The following is an 18386-nucleotide window of genomic DNA, read 5'->3' on the forward strand; positions in this document are numbered from 1 at the left end:
GCAGAGAGATCCGTGGCCGTACTTATTCCTGGAGACAGACGTTTTGGAGATGGCTGTGCCGCCTTTAGGCAGTGTGAATGGCAAAATGGGCTCCAACCCAGAATGGAACCCGTAGTCCTGTCAAAATCTGGGTTGTTTTTTGGAACCAAGAAAAACAATTGACTCACTGTGGTTTCCAGATACCCGCATATTTAGGGGAATTGTGCTGTGCGTGACTCTACCAATGGAACGACCGTCCAGTGCCCTGGCATCTATGGGAACAGAGAGGAGTTGAGTAATGATACCCAGTTCTGATACCAGGGTAGCGTCCATAAAACGATCATCTGCCCCAGAGTCAATAAGCACCCGGAGAGACTTAGACTGGTCTCCCCACAGCAAGATCACATAAAAAGGAGTACGGGTAATGGGACTTAGAGGATTCCCAGTCAGACTCACCAGAGTGCTTGTACCTACTAAGGTGTCCAGTCTCTTAACTGGGCAGGTGGCTATATAATGCCCTACAGCTCCACAATACAGACAGCAATTGGAGCTTAGCCTGTGGGAACGTTCCCTAAGCGATAACCTAGCCCTTCCCAGTTGCATAGGTTCTGGTGTGTCAGACTCACCTGTCATCGATCATTCTCGAGGAGGCTCGGGTGGCTTCGGATCCTCTCGGAAGAAAAGCCTTCGGGGACTTCCGGATTCCTTCGGAAGATGAGCGAGTGTGACCCAGGCCAGACCTCCTCTCACTCCGGCGTTCCCTTAGCCGCCCATCGATTCTAATGGAGAGGGCGAAGAGGGAATCGAGGGCCACCGGCAATTCCCCAGCAGCTAGCTCATCCTTTAGCACCTTAGATAGTCCGTGAAGGAAGGTATCGAAAAGGGACTCCGGATTCCAGGCACTCTCACGCGCCAATGTGCGAAAATCAACAGCGTAGTCTGCCACACTACGGGAATCTTGACATAATTCAAGAAGTTTAAGGGCCGTCTCGCTCCCGGATACCGGAGAATCGAACACCTTCCTCACCTCTGCCATGAAATCCTCCAGATGACGACAAATAACGGATTGTTGCTCCCAAACAGCCATCGCCCAGGAGAGCGCCCTTCCCGACATTAGCGTAATAATATATGCTATCTTAGATCGGTCCGAAGGGAACGAAGTTGGCTGTAGCTCAAAAATAAGGGAGCATTGAGAAAGAAAACCACGGCAGGAACAAGGATCCCCCAGAGTAATGCTCCGGAGGTGGTAAGCAGGGTTAGGCTGTACAAACTCACCACTCATAGGGAAAAAGTTTCTGGGTGGTTGGGGGTTCTCAGAAGGGGTAGGTTGCCTATGAGCCACTCCCTGATTTGCTCCATAATAGCCTTAAACCCCTGGTCGTGGCGTTCCGTCAGGGGACGAAGCCCTTCCAGAAGGTCCTGAAGTAGCTCCTCATGCATCCCAATGGTGGCTTCCTGCAGGGAGACAGCGTGGCGGAGCTGGCCCAGGTCTGCTGGGTCTGTCATGGCCAGTTCGTACTATAAGGGCTCAGGGCCAGACACAGATGCAGACACGGGAGGCAAATGGTTTGAGTGTTGGATATTTATTAGTTCCAAAAGGGGTAGGCAAGAGAATGGTCGTGGACAGGCAAAAACATCTTATCCCAAGATGGCGTAGCAGTTCAGACATCCTTTGTCTTCCTCTTGTCGTGTCCCGTGTATGTATATATTTACATATTTTCTTCGCTTATTTTTTTACATATTTCTTTTTCTAAAAACTCAACCTCAAAACACTCTCCTGCAACTCGCCTCACCAATTTAAAAAATAAAAGTATTATTTACCTCAAATCTGAAATCCACAACAGAAGCTAGCCAGAGGTTAGCCTGGCTAACGTTGGAGTTCAGCTAGCCACGGTTAGCGGTCCTCAGCTATCCATTAGCTCGTAAAGCTATCGCCAGTTTTTGTACGACTCAGACCAGAGCTTACCGTACCTATTCTCTCTCCAAATCCCCGGATTTCTACCGCAGGCTCTGGACATTTACACCTGGATCTTGCAGCTAGCTAGCTGCTACCTGAGTGACTATTGGCAACGTAGGTCCCGAAGTTAACATAAATTATTCCGGAGCTAGCCAGCTGAAGAGTTTCATCAGCCACTCCTGGGCTATTCCGGAGCTAGCCAGCTGAAGAGTTTCATCAGCCACTCCTGGGCTATTCCGGAGCTAGCCAGCTGAAGAGTTCCATCAGCCTCTCCTGGGCTACAATCACCTATCCGGACCCGTTTTACTGCCGATGCGGAGCCCCATCGGGCCTTCACGACTGGACCACCGACGTTATCTGCCCGAGGGAGCTATCCAACTGGCCCCTCCGTCACGACGTAACCCGAATGCCCATCTGCGGCCCGCTAATCGTTAGCTGTCTCATCGGCTGCTATCTGAATAGGTCTATCGGACAATTTTCTTGGGCCACTATAACTAACTATTTTGCCAATTGGACTGGTGCCCCCTACCACACGGAACCCCACTAATCTACAGACGGAATCGCACGAGGTAGCTAAAAACAGACCTCCCTCTATCTTCTACCAGCTTGCTACCTATGGCTCGGCTAGCTATCTAACTCTCACTGGACCCTTTGATCACTCGGCTAAGCATGCCTCTCCTTAATGTCAATATGCCTTGTCCATTGCTGTTCTGGTTAGTGTTTATTGGCTTATTTCACTGTAGAGCCTCTAGCCCTGCTCATTAAACCTTATCCAACCTCCCAGTTCCTCCACCCACACATGCTATGACATCTTCTGGTTTCAATTATGTTTCTAGAGACAATATCTCTCTCATCATCACTAAATGCCTAGGTTTACCTCCACTGTACTCATATCCTACCATTCCTTTGTCTGTACATTATACCATGAAGCTATTTTATCGCCCCCAGAAACCTGCTCCTTTTTCTCTCTATTCCGGACGTCACAGACGACCAATTCTTATAGCTTTTAGCCGTACCCTTATCCTCATACTTCTCTGTTCCTCTGGTGATGTAGAGGTGAATCCAGGCCCTGCAGTGCCTAGCTCCACTCCTACTCCCCAGGCGCTCTCTTTTGATGACTTCTGTAACCGTAATAGCCTTGGTTTCATGCATGTTAACCTGTTAGGGCTAGGGGGCAGTATTGACACGGCTGGATAAAAAACATACCCGATTTAATCTGGTTACCACTCCTACCCAGTAACTAGAATATGCATATACTTATTACATATGGATAGAAACACCCTACATTTTCTAAAACTGTTTGAATGGTGTCTGTGAGTATAACAGAACTCAAATGGCAGGTCAAAACCTGAGAGATTCCTTTACAGGAAGTGGCCTGTCTGACCATTTCTTGAACTTCTTTTCCATCTCTATCATTTCCTAAGGATCTCTGCTCTAACGTGACACTTCCCACGTCGTCCATAGGCGCTCAGAGCCCGGGAAAAAACAGAATGTCGTCATTCCAGCCCCAGGCTGAAACACATTATCGCCTTTCTCAAGTGGCCGATCAAGGGACACTGGGCTTATGCGCGTGACCCGACCGCCCCCGCCTTTGGGATTTTTTCCTCTGTTTGCCGAAAAGGAGATTCCCTGTCGGAATATTATCGCTTTTCTACGAGAAAAATGGCGTAAAAATTGATTTTAAACAGCGGTTGACATGCTTCGAAGTACGGTAATGGAATATTTAGAATTTTATTGTCACGAATTGCGCCATGCGCGCGACACTTCTTTACTATTTCGGATAGTGTCTGGAACGCACGAACAAAACGCCGCTATTCGGATATAACGATGGATTATTTTGGACCAAACCAACATTTGTTATTGAAGTAGCAGTCCTGGGTGTGCATTCTGACGAAGACAACAAAAGGTAATCAAACTTTTATAATAGTAAATATGATTATGGTGAGTGCTAAACTTGCCGGGTGTCTAAATAGCGAGCCCGTGATGCCTGGGCTATGTACTTAGAATATTGCAAAATGTGCTTTCACCAAAAAGCTATTTTAAAATCGGACATATCGAGTGCATAGAGGAGGTCTGTATCTATAATTCTTAAAATAAATGTTATGCTTTTTGTGAACGTTTATCGTGAGTAATTTAGTAAAATGTTAGCGAATTCCCCGGAAGTATGCTAGTTCTGAACGTCACATGCTAATGTAAAAAGCTGGTTTTTGATATAAATATGAACTTGATTGAACAAAACATGCATGTATTGTATAACATAATGTCCTAGGGTTGTCATCTGATGAAGATCATCAAAGGTGAGTGCTGCATTTAGCTGTCTTCTGGGTTTTGGTGACATTATATGCTGGCTTGAAAAATGGGTGTCTGATTATTTCTGGCTTGGTACTCTGCTGACATAATCTAATGTTTTGCTTTCGTTGTAAAGCCTTTTTGAAATCGGACAGTGTGGTTAGATTAACGAGAGTCTTGTCTTTAAATAGCTGTAAAATAGTCATATGTTTGAGAAATTGAAGTAATAGGATTTTTAAGGTTTTGAAAATCGCGCCACAGGCTGCCAGTGGCTGTTACGTAGGTGGGACGCAAGCGTCCCACCTAGCCCATAGAGGTTAACACTAGAAGCCTCCTCCCTAAGTTTGTTTTATTCACTGCTTTAGCACACTCTGCCAACCCGGATGTCCTAGCCGTGTCTGAATCCTGGCTTAGGAAGTCCACCAAAAACTCTGAAATCTTCATCCCTAACTACAACGTTTTCAGACAAGATAGAACGGCCAAAGGGGGTGGTGTTGCAATCTACTGCAGAGATAGCCTGTAGAGTTCTGTCCTACTATCCAGGTCTGTACCCAAACAGTTTGAACTTCTACTTTTAAAAATCCATCTCTCTTAAAACAAGTCTCTCACCGTTGCCGCCTGCTATAGACCACCCTCAGCCCCCAGCTGTGCTCTGGACACCATATGTGAACTGATTGCCCCCCATCTATCTTCAGAGCTCGTGCTACTAGGTGACCTAAACTGGGACATGCTTAACACCCCAGCCATCCTACAATCCAAGCTTGATGCCCTCAATCTCACAGAAATTATTAATGAACCCATCAGGTACCACCCCAAAGCCGTAAACACTGGCACCCTCATAGATATCATCCTAACCAACGTGCCCTCTAAATACACCTCTGCTGTTTTCAACCAAGATCTCAGTGATCACTGCCTCATTGCCTGCATCCGTATTGGTTCAGCGGTCAAACGACCTCCACTCATCACTGTCAAACGCTCCCTGAAACATTTCAGCGAGCAAGCCTTTCTAATCGACCTGGCCCTGGTATCCTGGAAGGATATTGACCTCATCCTGTCAGTAGAGGATGCCTGGTTATTTTTTTTTAAATGCCTTCCTCACCATCTTAAATAAGCATGCCCCATTCAAGAATTTAGAACCAGGAACAGATATAGCCCTTGGTTCTCCCCAGACCTGACTGCCCTTAACCAACACAAAAACATCCTATGGCGTTCTGCATTAGCATCAAACAGCCCCCGTGATATGCAACTTTTCAGGGAAGTTAGAAACCAATATATACAGGCAGTTAGAAAAGCTAAGGCTAGCTTTTTCAAGCAGAAATTTGCTTCCTGCAACACAAATTCAAAAAAGTTCTGGGACATTGTAAAGTCCATGGAGAATAAGAACACCTCCTCCCAACTGCCCACTGCACTGAGGATAGGAAACTCTGTCACCACCGATAAATCCACTATAATTGAGAATTTCAATAAGCATTTTTCTATGGCTGGCCATGCTTTCCACCTGGCTACCCCTACTGCAGTCAACAGCACTGCACCCCCCTCAGCTACTCGCCCAAGCCTTCCCCATTTCTCCTTCTCCCAAATCCATTCAGCTGATGTTCTGAAAGAGCTGCAAAATCTGGACCCCTACAAATCAGCCGGGATATACAATCTGGACCCTTTCTTTCTAAAATTATCTGCCAAAATTATTGCAACCCCTATTACTAGCCTGTTCAACCTCTCTTTCGTGTTGTCTGAGATTCCCATAGATTGGAAAGCAGCTGCTGTCATCCCCCTCTTCAAAGGAGGGGACACTCTTGACCCAAATTGCTATAGACCTATATCCATCCTACCCTGCCTTTCTAAGGTCTTCGAAAGCCAAGTCAACAAACAGATTACCGACCATTTCGAATCCCACCGCACCTTCTCCGCTATGCAATCTGGTTTCAGAGCTGGTCATGGGTGCACCTCAGCCACGCTCAAGGTCCTAAACGATATCGTAACCGCCATCGATAAGAAACAATACTGTGCTGCCGTTTTCATTGACCTGGCCAAAGTTTTCGACTCTGTCAATCACCACATCCTCATCAGCAGACTCAATAGCCTTGGTTTCTCTAATGATTGCATCGCCTGGTTCACCAACTACTTCTCTGATAGAGTTCAGTGTGTCAAATCGGAGGGCCTGTTGTCCGGACCTCTGGCAGTCTCTATGCCCCCAGTCTCTATGCCACAGGGTTCAATTCTTGGGCCAACTCTTTTCTCTGTATACATCAATGATGTCGCTCTTGCTGCTGGTGAGTCTCTGATCCACCTCTACGCAGACGACACCATTCTGTATACTTCTGGCCCTTCTTTGGACACTGTGTTAACAACCCTCCAGATGAGCTTCAATGCCATATAACTCTCCTTCCGTGGCCTCCAACTGCTCCTAAATACAAGTAAAACTAAATGCATGCTCTTCAACCGATCGCTGCCTGCACCTGCCCGCCTGTCCTGCATCACTACTCTGGACGGTTCTGACTTAGAATATGTGGACAACTACAAATACCTAGGTGTCTGGTTAGACTGTAAACTCTCCTTCCAGACTCACATCAAACATCTCCAATCCAAAGTTAAATCAAGAATTGGCTTCCTATTTCGCAACAAAGCATCCTTCACTCATGCTGCCAAATATACCCTAGTAAAACTGACCATCCTACCGATCCTCGACTTCGGCGATGTCATTTACAAAATAGCCTCCAATACCCTACTCAACAAACTGGATGCAGTCTATCACAGTGCCATCCGTTTTGTCACCAAAGCCCCATATACTACCCACCACTGCGACCTGTATGCTCTCGTTGGCTGGCCTTCGCTTCATAATCATCGCCAAACCCACTGGCTCCAGGTCATCTACAAGACCCTGCTAGGTAAAGTCCCCCCTTATCTCCGCTCACTGGTCACCATAGCAGCACCCACCTGTAGCACGCGCTCCAGCAGGTATATCTCTCTGGTCACCCCCAAAGCCAATTCCTCCTTTGGCCGTCTCTTTTTCCAGTTCTCTGCTGCCAATGACTGGAACGAACTACAAAAATCTCTGAAACTGGAAACACTTATCTCCCTCACTAGCTTTAAGCACCAGCTGTCAGAGCAGCTCACAGATCACTGCACCTGTACATAGCCCATCTATAATTTAGCCCAAACAGCTACCTCTTCCCCTACTGTATTTATTTACTTTATTTATTTTATTTTGCTCCTTTGCTCCCCATTATCTCTATTTCTACTTTGCACTTTCTTCTACTACAAATCTACCATTCCAGTGTTTTACTTGCTATATTGTATTTACTTTGCCACCATCGACTTTTTTGCCTTTACCTCCCTTATCTCACCTCATTTGCTCACATCGTACATAGACTTATTTTCTACTGTATTATTGACTGTACATTTGTTTTACTCCATGTGTAACTCTGTGTTGTTGTACGTTGTTGAACTGCTTTGCTTTATCTTGGCCAGGTCGCAATTGTAAATGAGAACTTGTTCTCAACTTACCTGGTTAAATAAAGGTGAAATAAAATAATTACAAAATAAAAAGGTCAAACCCAGATCCAGGAGGTACAGAGTGGAGAGAAAGAGAGAATAGTAAAAGCAGGAGCACGGGAAAAACACGCTGGTTGACTTGAAACAGACAAGACGAACTGGAACAGAGAGACAGGAAACACAGGGATAAATACACTGGGGAAAACAAGCGACACCTGGAAGGGGATGAGACAATCACAAGGACAGGTGAAACAGATCAGGGCATGACAGTCCCCCCCCCCCAGGGACGCCACCTGGGGGCATACCTGGCTGACCGGGGTGTCGGCAGTGAAAATCGTAAAGTATCATTGAGTTTCTATTAAGGTATCTATACTTTTACTCAAGTTTCACAATTGGGTACTTTTTCCACCACTGGTTGTAATAACCATATATTCAATGTGTTTACTGATTAAGATAATAGGTACATATTGTAGTAAAACAATACAGTCTAGCTATGTTTCATACCTAAGTGTATTTGATGCTGTTAAAAATGGATCCATGCTTAAATTCCAATATGGAATCTGAAGATATATAATGCTCATCTGTCTCTCATTAAAAGCCCCATAGCTCCCTCTAAAGGACACAGTGGTACATCATATTAAGAAACAAAATCCTGCTGTTCAACAATCATTAGACTAACATGGCCCTTTGAGTTTAGTAGAACTGTTTAAACCCTATCATGACAGAAGAGTGTAGTATTTCTGTTTAAACCCTATCATGACTGAAGAGTTTAGTAGAAGTGTTTAACCCCTATCATGACTGAAGAGGAAGATAAAAAGTAAATAAACAACTGTTTAAATATACATTAAAACAAGCATGTCGACTTCATGGACTCGGTCTTTGAATTTGAGAGTGGTTATATTTACCCAACAACATTTCTAAGACAATTATCTGTTTTCATTCACTGAGGAACTGTACATTTCCTGTTTCCTGTCCACTATTACTGAGGATGACTCTTGACTCAGAACGAGAATTACAGTAAGAGCTGAAGTAACAGTTGAAGTTAATTGAATTTGAGCAGAAGTGTGTCAAGATGGACAATGATGAAAATATACACTGCTCAAAAAAATAAAGGGAACACTTAAACAACACAATGTAACTCCAAGTCAATCACACTTCTGTGAAATCTAACTGTCCACTTAGGAAGCAACACTGATTGACAATAAATTGCACATGCTGTTGTGCAAATGGAATAGACAACAGGTGGAAATTATAGGCAATTAGCAAGACACCCCCAATAAAGGAGTGGTTTGGCAGGTGGTGACCACAGACCACTTCTCAGTTCCTATGCTTCCTGGCTGATGTTTTGGTCACTTTTGAATGCTGGCGGTGCTTTCACTCTAGTGGTAGCATGAGACGGAGTCTACAACCCACACAAGTGGCTCAGGTAGTGCAGCTCATCCAGGACGGCACATCAATGTGAGCTGTGGCAAGAAGGTTTGATGTGTCTGTCAGCGTAGTGTCCAGAGCATGGAGGCGCTACCAGGAGACAGGCCAGTACATCAGGAGACGTGGAGGAGGCCGTAGGAGGGCAACAACCCAGCAGCAGGACCGCTACCTCCGCCTTTGTGCAAGGAGGAGCAGGAGGAGCACTGCCAGAGCCCTGCAAAATGACCTCCAGCAGGCCACAAATGTGCATGTGTCTGCTCAAACGGTCAGAAACAGACTCCATGAGGGTGGTATGAGGGCCCGACGTCCACAGGTGGGGGTTGTGCTTACAGCTCAACACCGTGCAGGACGTTTGACATTTGCCAGAGAACACCAAGATTGGCAAATTCGCCACTGGCGCCCTGTGCTCTTCACAGATGAAAGCAGGTTCACACTGAGCACATGTGACAGACGTGACAGAGTCTGGAGACGCTGTGGAGAACGTTCTGCTACCTGCAACATCCTCCAGCATGACCGGTTTGGCGGTGGGTCAGTCATGGTGTGGGGTGGCATTTCAGAAGTAGCCTGACTGCCATTAGGTACCGAGATGAGATCCTCAGACCCCTTGTGAGACCATATGCTGGTGCGGTTGGCCCTGGGTTCCTCCTAATGCAAGACAATGCTAGACCTCATGTGGCTGGAGTGTGTCAGCAGTTCCTGCAAGAGGAAGGCATTGATGCTATGGACTGGCCCGCCCGTTCCCCAGACCTGAATCCAATTGAGCACATCTGGGACATCATGTCTCGCTCCATCCATGTCTCGCTCCATGTCTCGCTCCATCCTCCATCTCGCTCCATCTCGCTTGCATCACAGACTGTCCAGGAGTTGGCGGATGCTTTAGTCCAGGTCTGGGAGGAGATCCCTCAGGAGACCATCCGCCCCCTCATCAGGAGCATGCCCAGGCATTGTAGGGAGGTCATACAGGCACGTGGAGGCCACACACACTACTGAGCCTCATTTTGACTTGTTTTAAGGACATTACATCAAAGTTGGATCAGCCTGTAATGTGGTTTTCCACTTAAATTTTGAGTGTGACTCCAAATCCAGACCTCCATGGGTTGATAAATTGGATTTCCATTGATTATTTTTGTGTGATTTTGTTGTCAGCACATTCAACTATGTAAAGAAAAAAGTATTTAATAAGATTATTTCATTCATTCAGATCTAGGATGTGTTATTTTAGTGTTCCCTTTATTTTTTTGAGCAGTGTACATATGTCAACGCAAGTTCCTTCAGGGCCAGCCCAAGAGAAGGAGCAATATATTTCCAGTGGTGGAAGAGACCCACCAGAGCTGCTGCAGTGTGTCTGGGGCTGCTGTGTGTTCTCCTACTGGCTGGAATCATAAGCCTGTCTGTCTACCAGAGAAACCAATCGACCAGTTACAACAACCTGACTAAAGCGAGAGACCAGCTACAGAAGGAGAAAGAAAACCTGAACAAGAAGATCAAAGGGAGACGCTGTCCAGAAGGCTGGAGGGAGTTTGAATTCAGCTGTTACTACATCACCAATGAGAATAAAGCCTGGTCTCAGAGCCGTGAAGAATGCCACGAGTTTGGAGCTGATCTGGTGATCATAAACAGCAAAGAGGAACAGGTATTTATCAATGGATTAAACCAAACAAAAAATCATGTCTGGATTGGTCTTACTGACTCAGTTATTGAAGGGACCTGGAAATGGGTGGATGGTACACCACTGACCACAGCGAATTGGGGGAAAGGGCAGCCCAACAGCAACAATGGAATAGACCAGGACTGTGGGGAGTTTGTATATCGTCCAACCAGTCAAGGGTGGTGGAATGATGAGACGTATTCCATTAAAAATAAAGGGATCTGTGAGAAATAGGATGATCATGTCCTCTCTCTGTACTTCTGTTGAAAAAGGACCATCTATGGTGATGGTCTGAAGATTGATGTTTTTGGTAAAATAGTACATTGCATTAGACTAGGGAGAGAAAGGCTCAGGCATGCACACACAGTTACCATTTCACACAATGTGTATATCATTCAATAAATTACTTTAAGTTTTAGTTAACCATTCATTTGAAATTACTGAAATATTAATATTGTAAAATGTTGTTAATTTTGCTTCCATTATGCTGTACATTAATAAGATGTACTTTCTGCTTATTCAATAAACTGAACAAAAATTTAAACGCAACATTTAAAGTGTTGGTCCCATGTTTCATGAGCTGAAATAAAAAGATTCCAGAAATAGCCCATACGTATAAACAGCTTATTTATCTGCACAAATTTGTTTACAACCCTGTTTGTGAGCATTTCTCCTTGCCAAGATAATCCATCCACCATGTAACTCAAATTGTTGCGTGTTGTGTTACTATTTTTGTTCAGAATAAAACATGGAAATTAAATGTTTTCTTATGACCGTTTTATTAGAGTTTAAAAATGCAATACAAAGTTACTGTAAAACAAAGATAAAAGCAGTATGGTAAATTGACATTTTCTCACTTTCATTATAACTCACATTTCATGGCTTCAGTGAAATAACGACCCAACTGAACTGTTTCCTCAAAGTGCTCTGCCTCGGGCTACTCTTGATACAATTTGGATGTCAAAACTATGGTTGATATAGCAATAGCTATCTTTTGCGGCAGCGTGGCCTAGTGGTTAGAGCATTGGACTAGTAACCGAAAGATTGCAAGATCGAATCCCCGAGCTGACAAGGTCGAGTCCCTCAGATGGGAAGGCAGGTCTGTCGTTCTGCCCCTGAACAAGGCAGTTAACCCACTGTTCCTAGGTTGTCATTGAAAATAAGAATTTGTTCCTAACTGACTTGCCTAGTTAAATAAAGGTAAAATAAAAAATTTAAATATTAAAGATATTGATCAAACTTTGACAAACCATCACCAAAGCACTGGGTACAAAAATGATACTGTATTTCAGCAAGGGACATTTCTATGTGAATTATAGCGTTTTAGTCAGTGAATACCTCCTTCCAGTACTGCGCCACAGTGAAATTCCTGTTCCTCTCAGGAAAGTGACGCAATGCCCTAGCCTCTTTCTTGGACTGCTCGTAACTGGCCGTCCAAATTTCTCGCAAAGATGTCCGGTTTCTAGGGTCTGAAGCAAAGTCAAATACCCTCAGAAGTGGACACTTTAGGTGGTTTCCCTCTGCTTGCCAGGTTTTAGGAACAAGGCCCTGTTTGGGAAGCAGAAATATTACTATATAGGCACACTAGAAAAACACAATACTGGTGCAGGTCTATTTCATACTACCTTGAATATTATTATTATTATTAACACAATATTGTGTTACAGTCTTGTAATGTTTATAATTTAAAGCCAAATGTATTTTTTATTGTGTGTATGGACCATGGGATAACTAGTTGTCATCATGGAGTCAGCTAATGGGGATCCAAATTAAGATTCATTATAATCAGCTATTTACTGTCAAACGAATCATATTGTCAAACTGTTGACACACCAAGTAAATAGTACTCTAAGGAATGAGCAACCGTATCATTAGATGTCACAAATAAAACAGTTCAGTTCATGTTACCTTTTTCTGTCTGTCGATGTTCTCCCACACCCTGCTGCACACCATGCACTCAAACACATCTATGTAGTTCTCCTGTGTCGGATCCTGGACACCCCATGGGCGTTCCTTCAGCTCCTTTACCAACTCCAGGTTGGAGACTTCACGCTTCAGCTTCCACTCCAGATAAGTGGCATACTCCCCGTCGTCCTCATCTAGTCTCTTTAGATCCAGAGCCAGTTTTTCAGGGGGCTCGTCTGGGACGACTACAACCGCACTACTGTTGCTCGGCAGCCATTGCCGAACATTGGGAGCCCCGTAATACACAGGGACCACCCCAAGCTTGAGAGGCCTCCATAGTTTCTCGGTGATGTAGTCGTCACAGACAGCGTTCTCAAAGACCTGAATGAATTTGTAATGGGCCAGGATCTGGTAGAAGGCCTGCTCCTCCATGGGAATCGAGTCCCTCAGATGGGAAGGCAGGTCTTTGTTGTGGAGGCATTGTCCATAGGAATCAACCTTGATGTGCTTCATTAACTCGCTAACATAGGCATCCCGGTCCGACGGAGGGTCGCAGTCTGACTGGACGTACACCACCGGGGCTAGTGTTTTCCTCAGCTTGTTCTTCTGGTTGAGGGGCACCAGGTAGGTCTGAGAGGTCAGGACCTCCAGGTTCTCCAGGTACTGGGAGGTGATGGGGCAGCGGGGAGTGTTGGATGAAGGTGGCCATGTGGTTAAAGAGGGTGATGACGGTCTCGTGGAAGAACTTGTAGTTGTTTTGGGCGACTCCCCGTGAAACAAGGCATACTGGTGGTGCACTCTCCTCGGCAGTGGAAGACACTCAATGTCGAAGCCGGTTCTTCTTAACTTTCACTATTTTCTACATTGTAGAATAACAGTGAAGACATCAAAACTATGAAATAACACATATGAAATCATGTACAGTGAGGGAAAAAAGTATTTGATCCCCTGCTGATTTTGTACGTTTGCCCACTGACAAAGAAATTATCAGTCTATAATTTTAATGGTAGGTTTATGTGAACAGTGAGAGACAGAATAACAACAAAAAAATCCAGAAAAACGCATGTCAAAAATGTTATAAATTGATTTGCATTTTAATGAGGGAAATAAGTATTTGACCCCCTCTCAATCAGAAAGATTTCTGGCTCCCAGGTGTCTTTTATACAGGTAACGAGCTGAGATTAGGAGCACACTCTTAAAGGGAGTGTTCCTAATCTCAGTTTGTTACCAGTATAAAAGACACCTGTCCACAGAAGCAATCAATCAATCAGATTCCAAACTCTCCACCATGGCCAAGACCAAAGAGCTCTCCAAGGATGTCAGGGACAAGATTGTAGACCTACACAAGGCTGGAATGGGCTACAAGACCATCGCCAAGCAGCTTGGTGAGAAGGTGACAACAGTTGGTGTGATTATTCGCAAATGGAAGAAACACAAAAGAACTGTCAATCTCCCTCGGCCTAGGGCTCCATGCAAGATCTCACCTCGTGGAGTTGCAATGATCATGAGAACGCTGAGGAATCAGCCCAGAACTACACGGGAGGATATTGTCAATGATCTCAAGGCAGCTGGGACCATAGTCACCAAGAAAACAATTGGTAACACACTACGCCGTGAAGGACTGAAATCCTGCAGCGCCCGCAAGGTCCCCCTGCTCAAGAAAGCACATATACATGCCTGTCTGAAGTTTGCCAATGAACATCTCAATGATTCAGAGGACAACTGGGTGAGTGTTGTGGTCAGTTGAGACCAAAATGGAGCTCTTTGGCATCAACTCAACTCGCCGTGTTTGGAGGAGGAGGAATGCTGCCTATCACCCCAAGAACACCATCCCCACCGTCAAACATGGAGGAGGAAACATTATGCTTTGGGGGTGTTTTTCTGCTAAGGGGACAGGACAACTTCACCGCATCAAAGGGACGATGGACGGGGCCACGTACCGTTAAATCTTGGGTGAGAACCTCCTTCCCTCAGCCAGGGCATTGAAAATGGGTCGTGGATGGGTATTCCAGCATGAGAATGACCCAAAACACACGGCCAAGGCAACAAAGGAGTGGCTCAAGAAGAAGCACATTAAGGTCCTGGAGTGGTCTAGCCTGTCTCCAGACCTTAATCCCATAGAAAATCTGTGGAGGGAGCTGAAGGTTCGAGTTGCCAAACTTCAGCCTTGAAACCTTAATGACTTGGAGAAGATCTGCAAAGAGGAGTGGGACAAAATCCCTCCTGAGATGTGTGCAAACCTGGTGGCCAACTACAAGAAACGTCTGACCTCTGTGATTGCCAACAAGGGTCTGCCACCAAGTACTAAGTCATGTTTTGCAGAGGGATCAAATACTTATTTCCCTCAAATTTTATAACATTTCTGACATGCGTTTTTCTGGATTTTTTTGTTGTTATTCTGTCTCTCACTGTTCAAATGAACCTACCATTAGAATTATAGACTGATCATTTCTTTGTCAGTGGGCAAACGTACAAAATCAACAGGGGATCAAATACTTTTTTCCCTCACTGTAGTAACCAAAAAAGTGTTAAACAAAGAAAAAAAAATCTTCAATGTAGCCACCTTTTGCCTTGATGACAGCTTAGCACACTCTTGGTATTCTCTCAACCAGCTTCATGAGGTAGTCACCTGGGATGATTTTCAACTAACAAGTGTGCCTTGATAAAAGTTCATTTGTGGATTTTTTTTCCTTTTTAATTTGAGCCAATCAGTTGTGTTGTGACAAGGTAGGGTTGGTATAGAGAAGATAGCCCTATTTGGTAAAAGACCAAGTCCATATTATGGCAAGTACAGCTCAAATAAGCAAAGAGAATCGACAGTCCACCATTACTTTAAGACATGAAGGTCAGTCAATACGTAACATTTAAAGAACTTTGAAAGTTTCTTCAAGTGCAGTTGCAAAAACCATTCACTTCTTTGGGATAGGGGGCAGTATTGTCACGGCCGGATAAAAAACGTACCCGATTTAATCTGGTTACTACTCCTGCCCAGAAACTAGAATATGCATATAATTAGTAGATTTCGATAGAAAACACTCTAAAGTTTCTAAAACTGTTTGAATGGTGTCTGTGAGTATAACAGAACTCATATGGCAGGCCAAAACCTGAGAAGATTCCATACAGGAAGTTCCCTGTCTGACAATGTGTTGTCCTTCTGTTGCATCTCTATCGACATTACAGCATCTGTGCTGTAACGTGACACTTTCTAAGGCTCCCAATGGCTCTCTAAAGCCACCAGAAAGTGGAATGGGGTGTCTGCTGTCTCTGGGCAAAGTACAGCAGCAGAGTTTGTAAGTGGTCAGCCTGGGGACAGTGAGACTGGAGATACGCGGTCACAAGAACTCGCCATGTTTTTCTTTCAGTCTTTGAATGAATATAACGTTGCCCGGTTGGAATATTATCGCTATTTTACGAGAAAAATAACATAAAAAATTGATTTTAAACAGCGTTTGACATGCTTCTAAGTACGGTAATGGAATATTTTGAATTTTTTTGTCACGAAATGCGCTCGCGCGTTACCCTTCGGATAGTGACCTGAACGCACGAACAAAACGGAGGTATTTGGATACAACTATGGATCATTTGGAACCAAAACAACATTTGTTGTTGAAGTAGAAGTCCTGGGAGTGCATTCTGAAGAAGAACAGCAAAGGTAATCCAATTTTTCTAATAGTAATTCTGAGTTTAGGTGACCCCGAAGTTGGCGGATGTCAAAATAGCTAGCCGTGATGGCCGAGCTATGTACTCAGAATATTGCAAAATGTGCTTTCGCCAAAAAGCTATTTTAAAATCGGACATAGCGATTGCATAAAGGAGGTCTGTATCTATAATTCTTAAAATAATTATGTATTTTGTCAACGTTTATCATGAGTAATTTAGTAAATTCACCGGAAGTTTTCGGTGGGTATGCTAGTTCTGAACATCACATGCTAATGTAAAAAGCTGTTTTTTGATATAAATATGAACTTGATTGAACAAAACATGCATGTATTGTATAACATAATGTCCTAGGAATGTCATCTGATGAAGATCATCAAAGGTTAGTGCTGCATTTAGCTGTGGTTTGTGTTTATGTGACATATATGCTTGCTTGGAAAATGGCTGTGTGATTATTTGTGTCTATGTACTCACCTAACATAATCTAATATTTTGCTTTCGCTGTAAAGCCTTTTTGAAATCGGACAATGTGATTAGATTAACGAGAGTCATCTTTAAAATGGTGTAAAATAGTTGATTGTTTGAGAAAATTGAATTGTGGTATTTTAGTTGGTTTTGTATTTCGCGCCGTGCGATGCCATTGGCTGTTGGCTAGGGGTTCCGCAGGAGGAACGGGGTTCCGCTAGCGGAACGTCTGTCCTCAACAGGTTAAGCTCTATGATCAAACTGGCTCTCACGAGGACCGCTACAAGGAAGGAAGACTCAGAGTTACCTCTGTTGCAGAGGAAAAGTTCATTGAAGTTACCAGCCTCAGAAATTGCAGCCCAAATAAATGCTTCACAGAGTTCAATTAAAAGACACATCTCAATATCAACTATCGACTACACATAATAGTTACAGGAGGAACGCGTCGCTCTACCTAAAGCATGCCTAAGTTAACAGAGAGCCAAGGTGCCCCAGTAAACAAAGCTTTCTCTGAGATAGGAAAATCTGACGTCCTCCCAGGTCCCCGTCTCTATTCTCCCTCAGCTCCTCTCCTGGCAAACCTATATAGAGGAAGACACAAAGCAATTAGTAGGCCCAGATGTGTACTAATTTGCTTTACACCAAGTATCTATCCCTTGAGGAGGGTGCTGTCGTGTCTTCTTCCTCTGGCTGGTGACTGAACTCTCACATGCCTTCCCTCCCAAGATCAACCCAGAGGGGCGTGCGCCAGATGAGACCTCAGGGTCTCGACGGGATAGTACGTCTGCATTGCTGTGTGCTCTCCCCAAATCGGTGAACCTCCTGGAAATTAAAATGATTGGAGCAACAGGAAGCATCTTGTTATTCGGCTGTTCGTGTCTCGCTTACCCGCTAACCACTGGAGGGGCGCATGATCCGTGACCAGCCGGATTCGCCTCCCAAGGAGATAGTACCTCAAGTATGCTAGGGCCCACTTAATTACCAGTGCCTCCCTCTCCATTGTCGCGTACTTCCGCTCCCGGTAGGACAGCTTGCGGCTTACGTATAGGACGGGAAGTTCCTCCACCTCGTCCCCTTGGGACAGTACAGCCCCCAAGCCGGTGCTGGAGACATCGGTGTGGACAGTGAAGGGCTGCTGGAAATCTGGGGCTCTCAACACCCGTTCCGAGCAGAGTGTCTTTGAGGTGGAGGAATGCCCCATCGGCTTCAGATGTCCATACCAAACTCACCGGGCTTCTCTTCTTTGTCATGTTGGTCAGTGGGGTGGCAACGGTGTCGTAGCTTGGGATGAACCGCCTGTAGTAACCCGTTAGGCCCAGGAAGGAGCGGACTCCCTTCTTGTCCCAGGGCCGCGGCCACTCCCGGATGGCCCGGGTCCTCTCCACTTGTGGTTTGATCAGACCGCTGCCAATGGTGTAACCGAGCTATTCAGCCTCGTTCAGTCCCAGGTGGCACTTCTTTGGGTTAGCTGTCAGGCCGGCAGCCTCCAGGCTGGCCAGCACAGAGTGCAGCTGGCGGAGGTGGTCCTCCCAGTCCTCACTGTGTATTACAATGTCATCAGCAGCG

General features: G+C 45.0%; 1 protein-coding gene and 1 pseudogene across 2 annotated transcripts; one reads left to right on the top strand and one right to left on the bottom strand.

The window, feature by feature from the left end:
• The first annotated feature begins 1413 nt into the window (after positions 1–1413).
• On the top strand, positions 1414–11144 carry LOC123726538 (CD209 antigen-like protein C). Its single transcript, XM_082974870.1, has 2 exons — positions 1414–1467; positions 10392–11144. Exons 1-2 carry the CDS (start codon positions 1414–1416, stop codon positions 11025–11027), a joined length of 690 nt encoding a protein of 229 aa, XP_082830996.1. The 3' UTR covers positions 11028–11144.
• A 507-nt stretch (positions 11145–11651) lies between these two features.
• LOC106570845 (GDP-fucose protein O-fucosyltransferase 3-like) lies at positions 11652–18021 on the bottom strand (annotated as a pseudogene). The gene is made up of 3 exons (XR_014392249.1): positions 17803–18021; positions 12702–13544; positions 11652–12341 (listed from the first exon to the last, which is right to left on the bottom strand). The product of XR_014392249.1 is annotated as a GDP-fucose protein O-fucosyltransferase 3-like (transcript).
• Between the last annotated feature and the right edge of the window lie 365 nt (positions 18022–18386).

Source organism: Salmo salar, chromosome 01 (assembly GCF_965601325.2).
Source record: "Salmo salar chromosome 01, fSalSal1, whole genome shotgun sequence".
Lineage (NCBI taxonomy): Eukaryota > Metazoa > Chordata > Actinopteri > Salmoniformes > Salmonidae > Salmo > Salmo salar.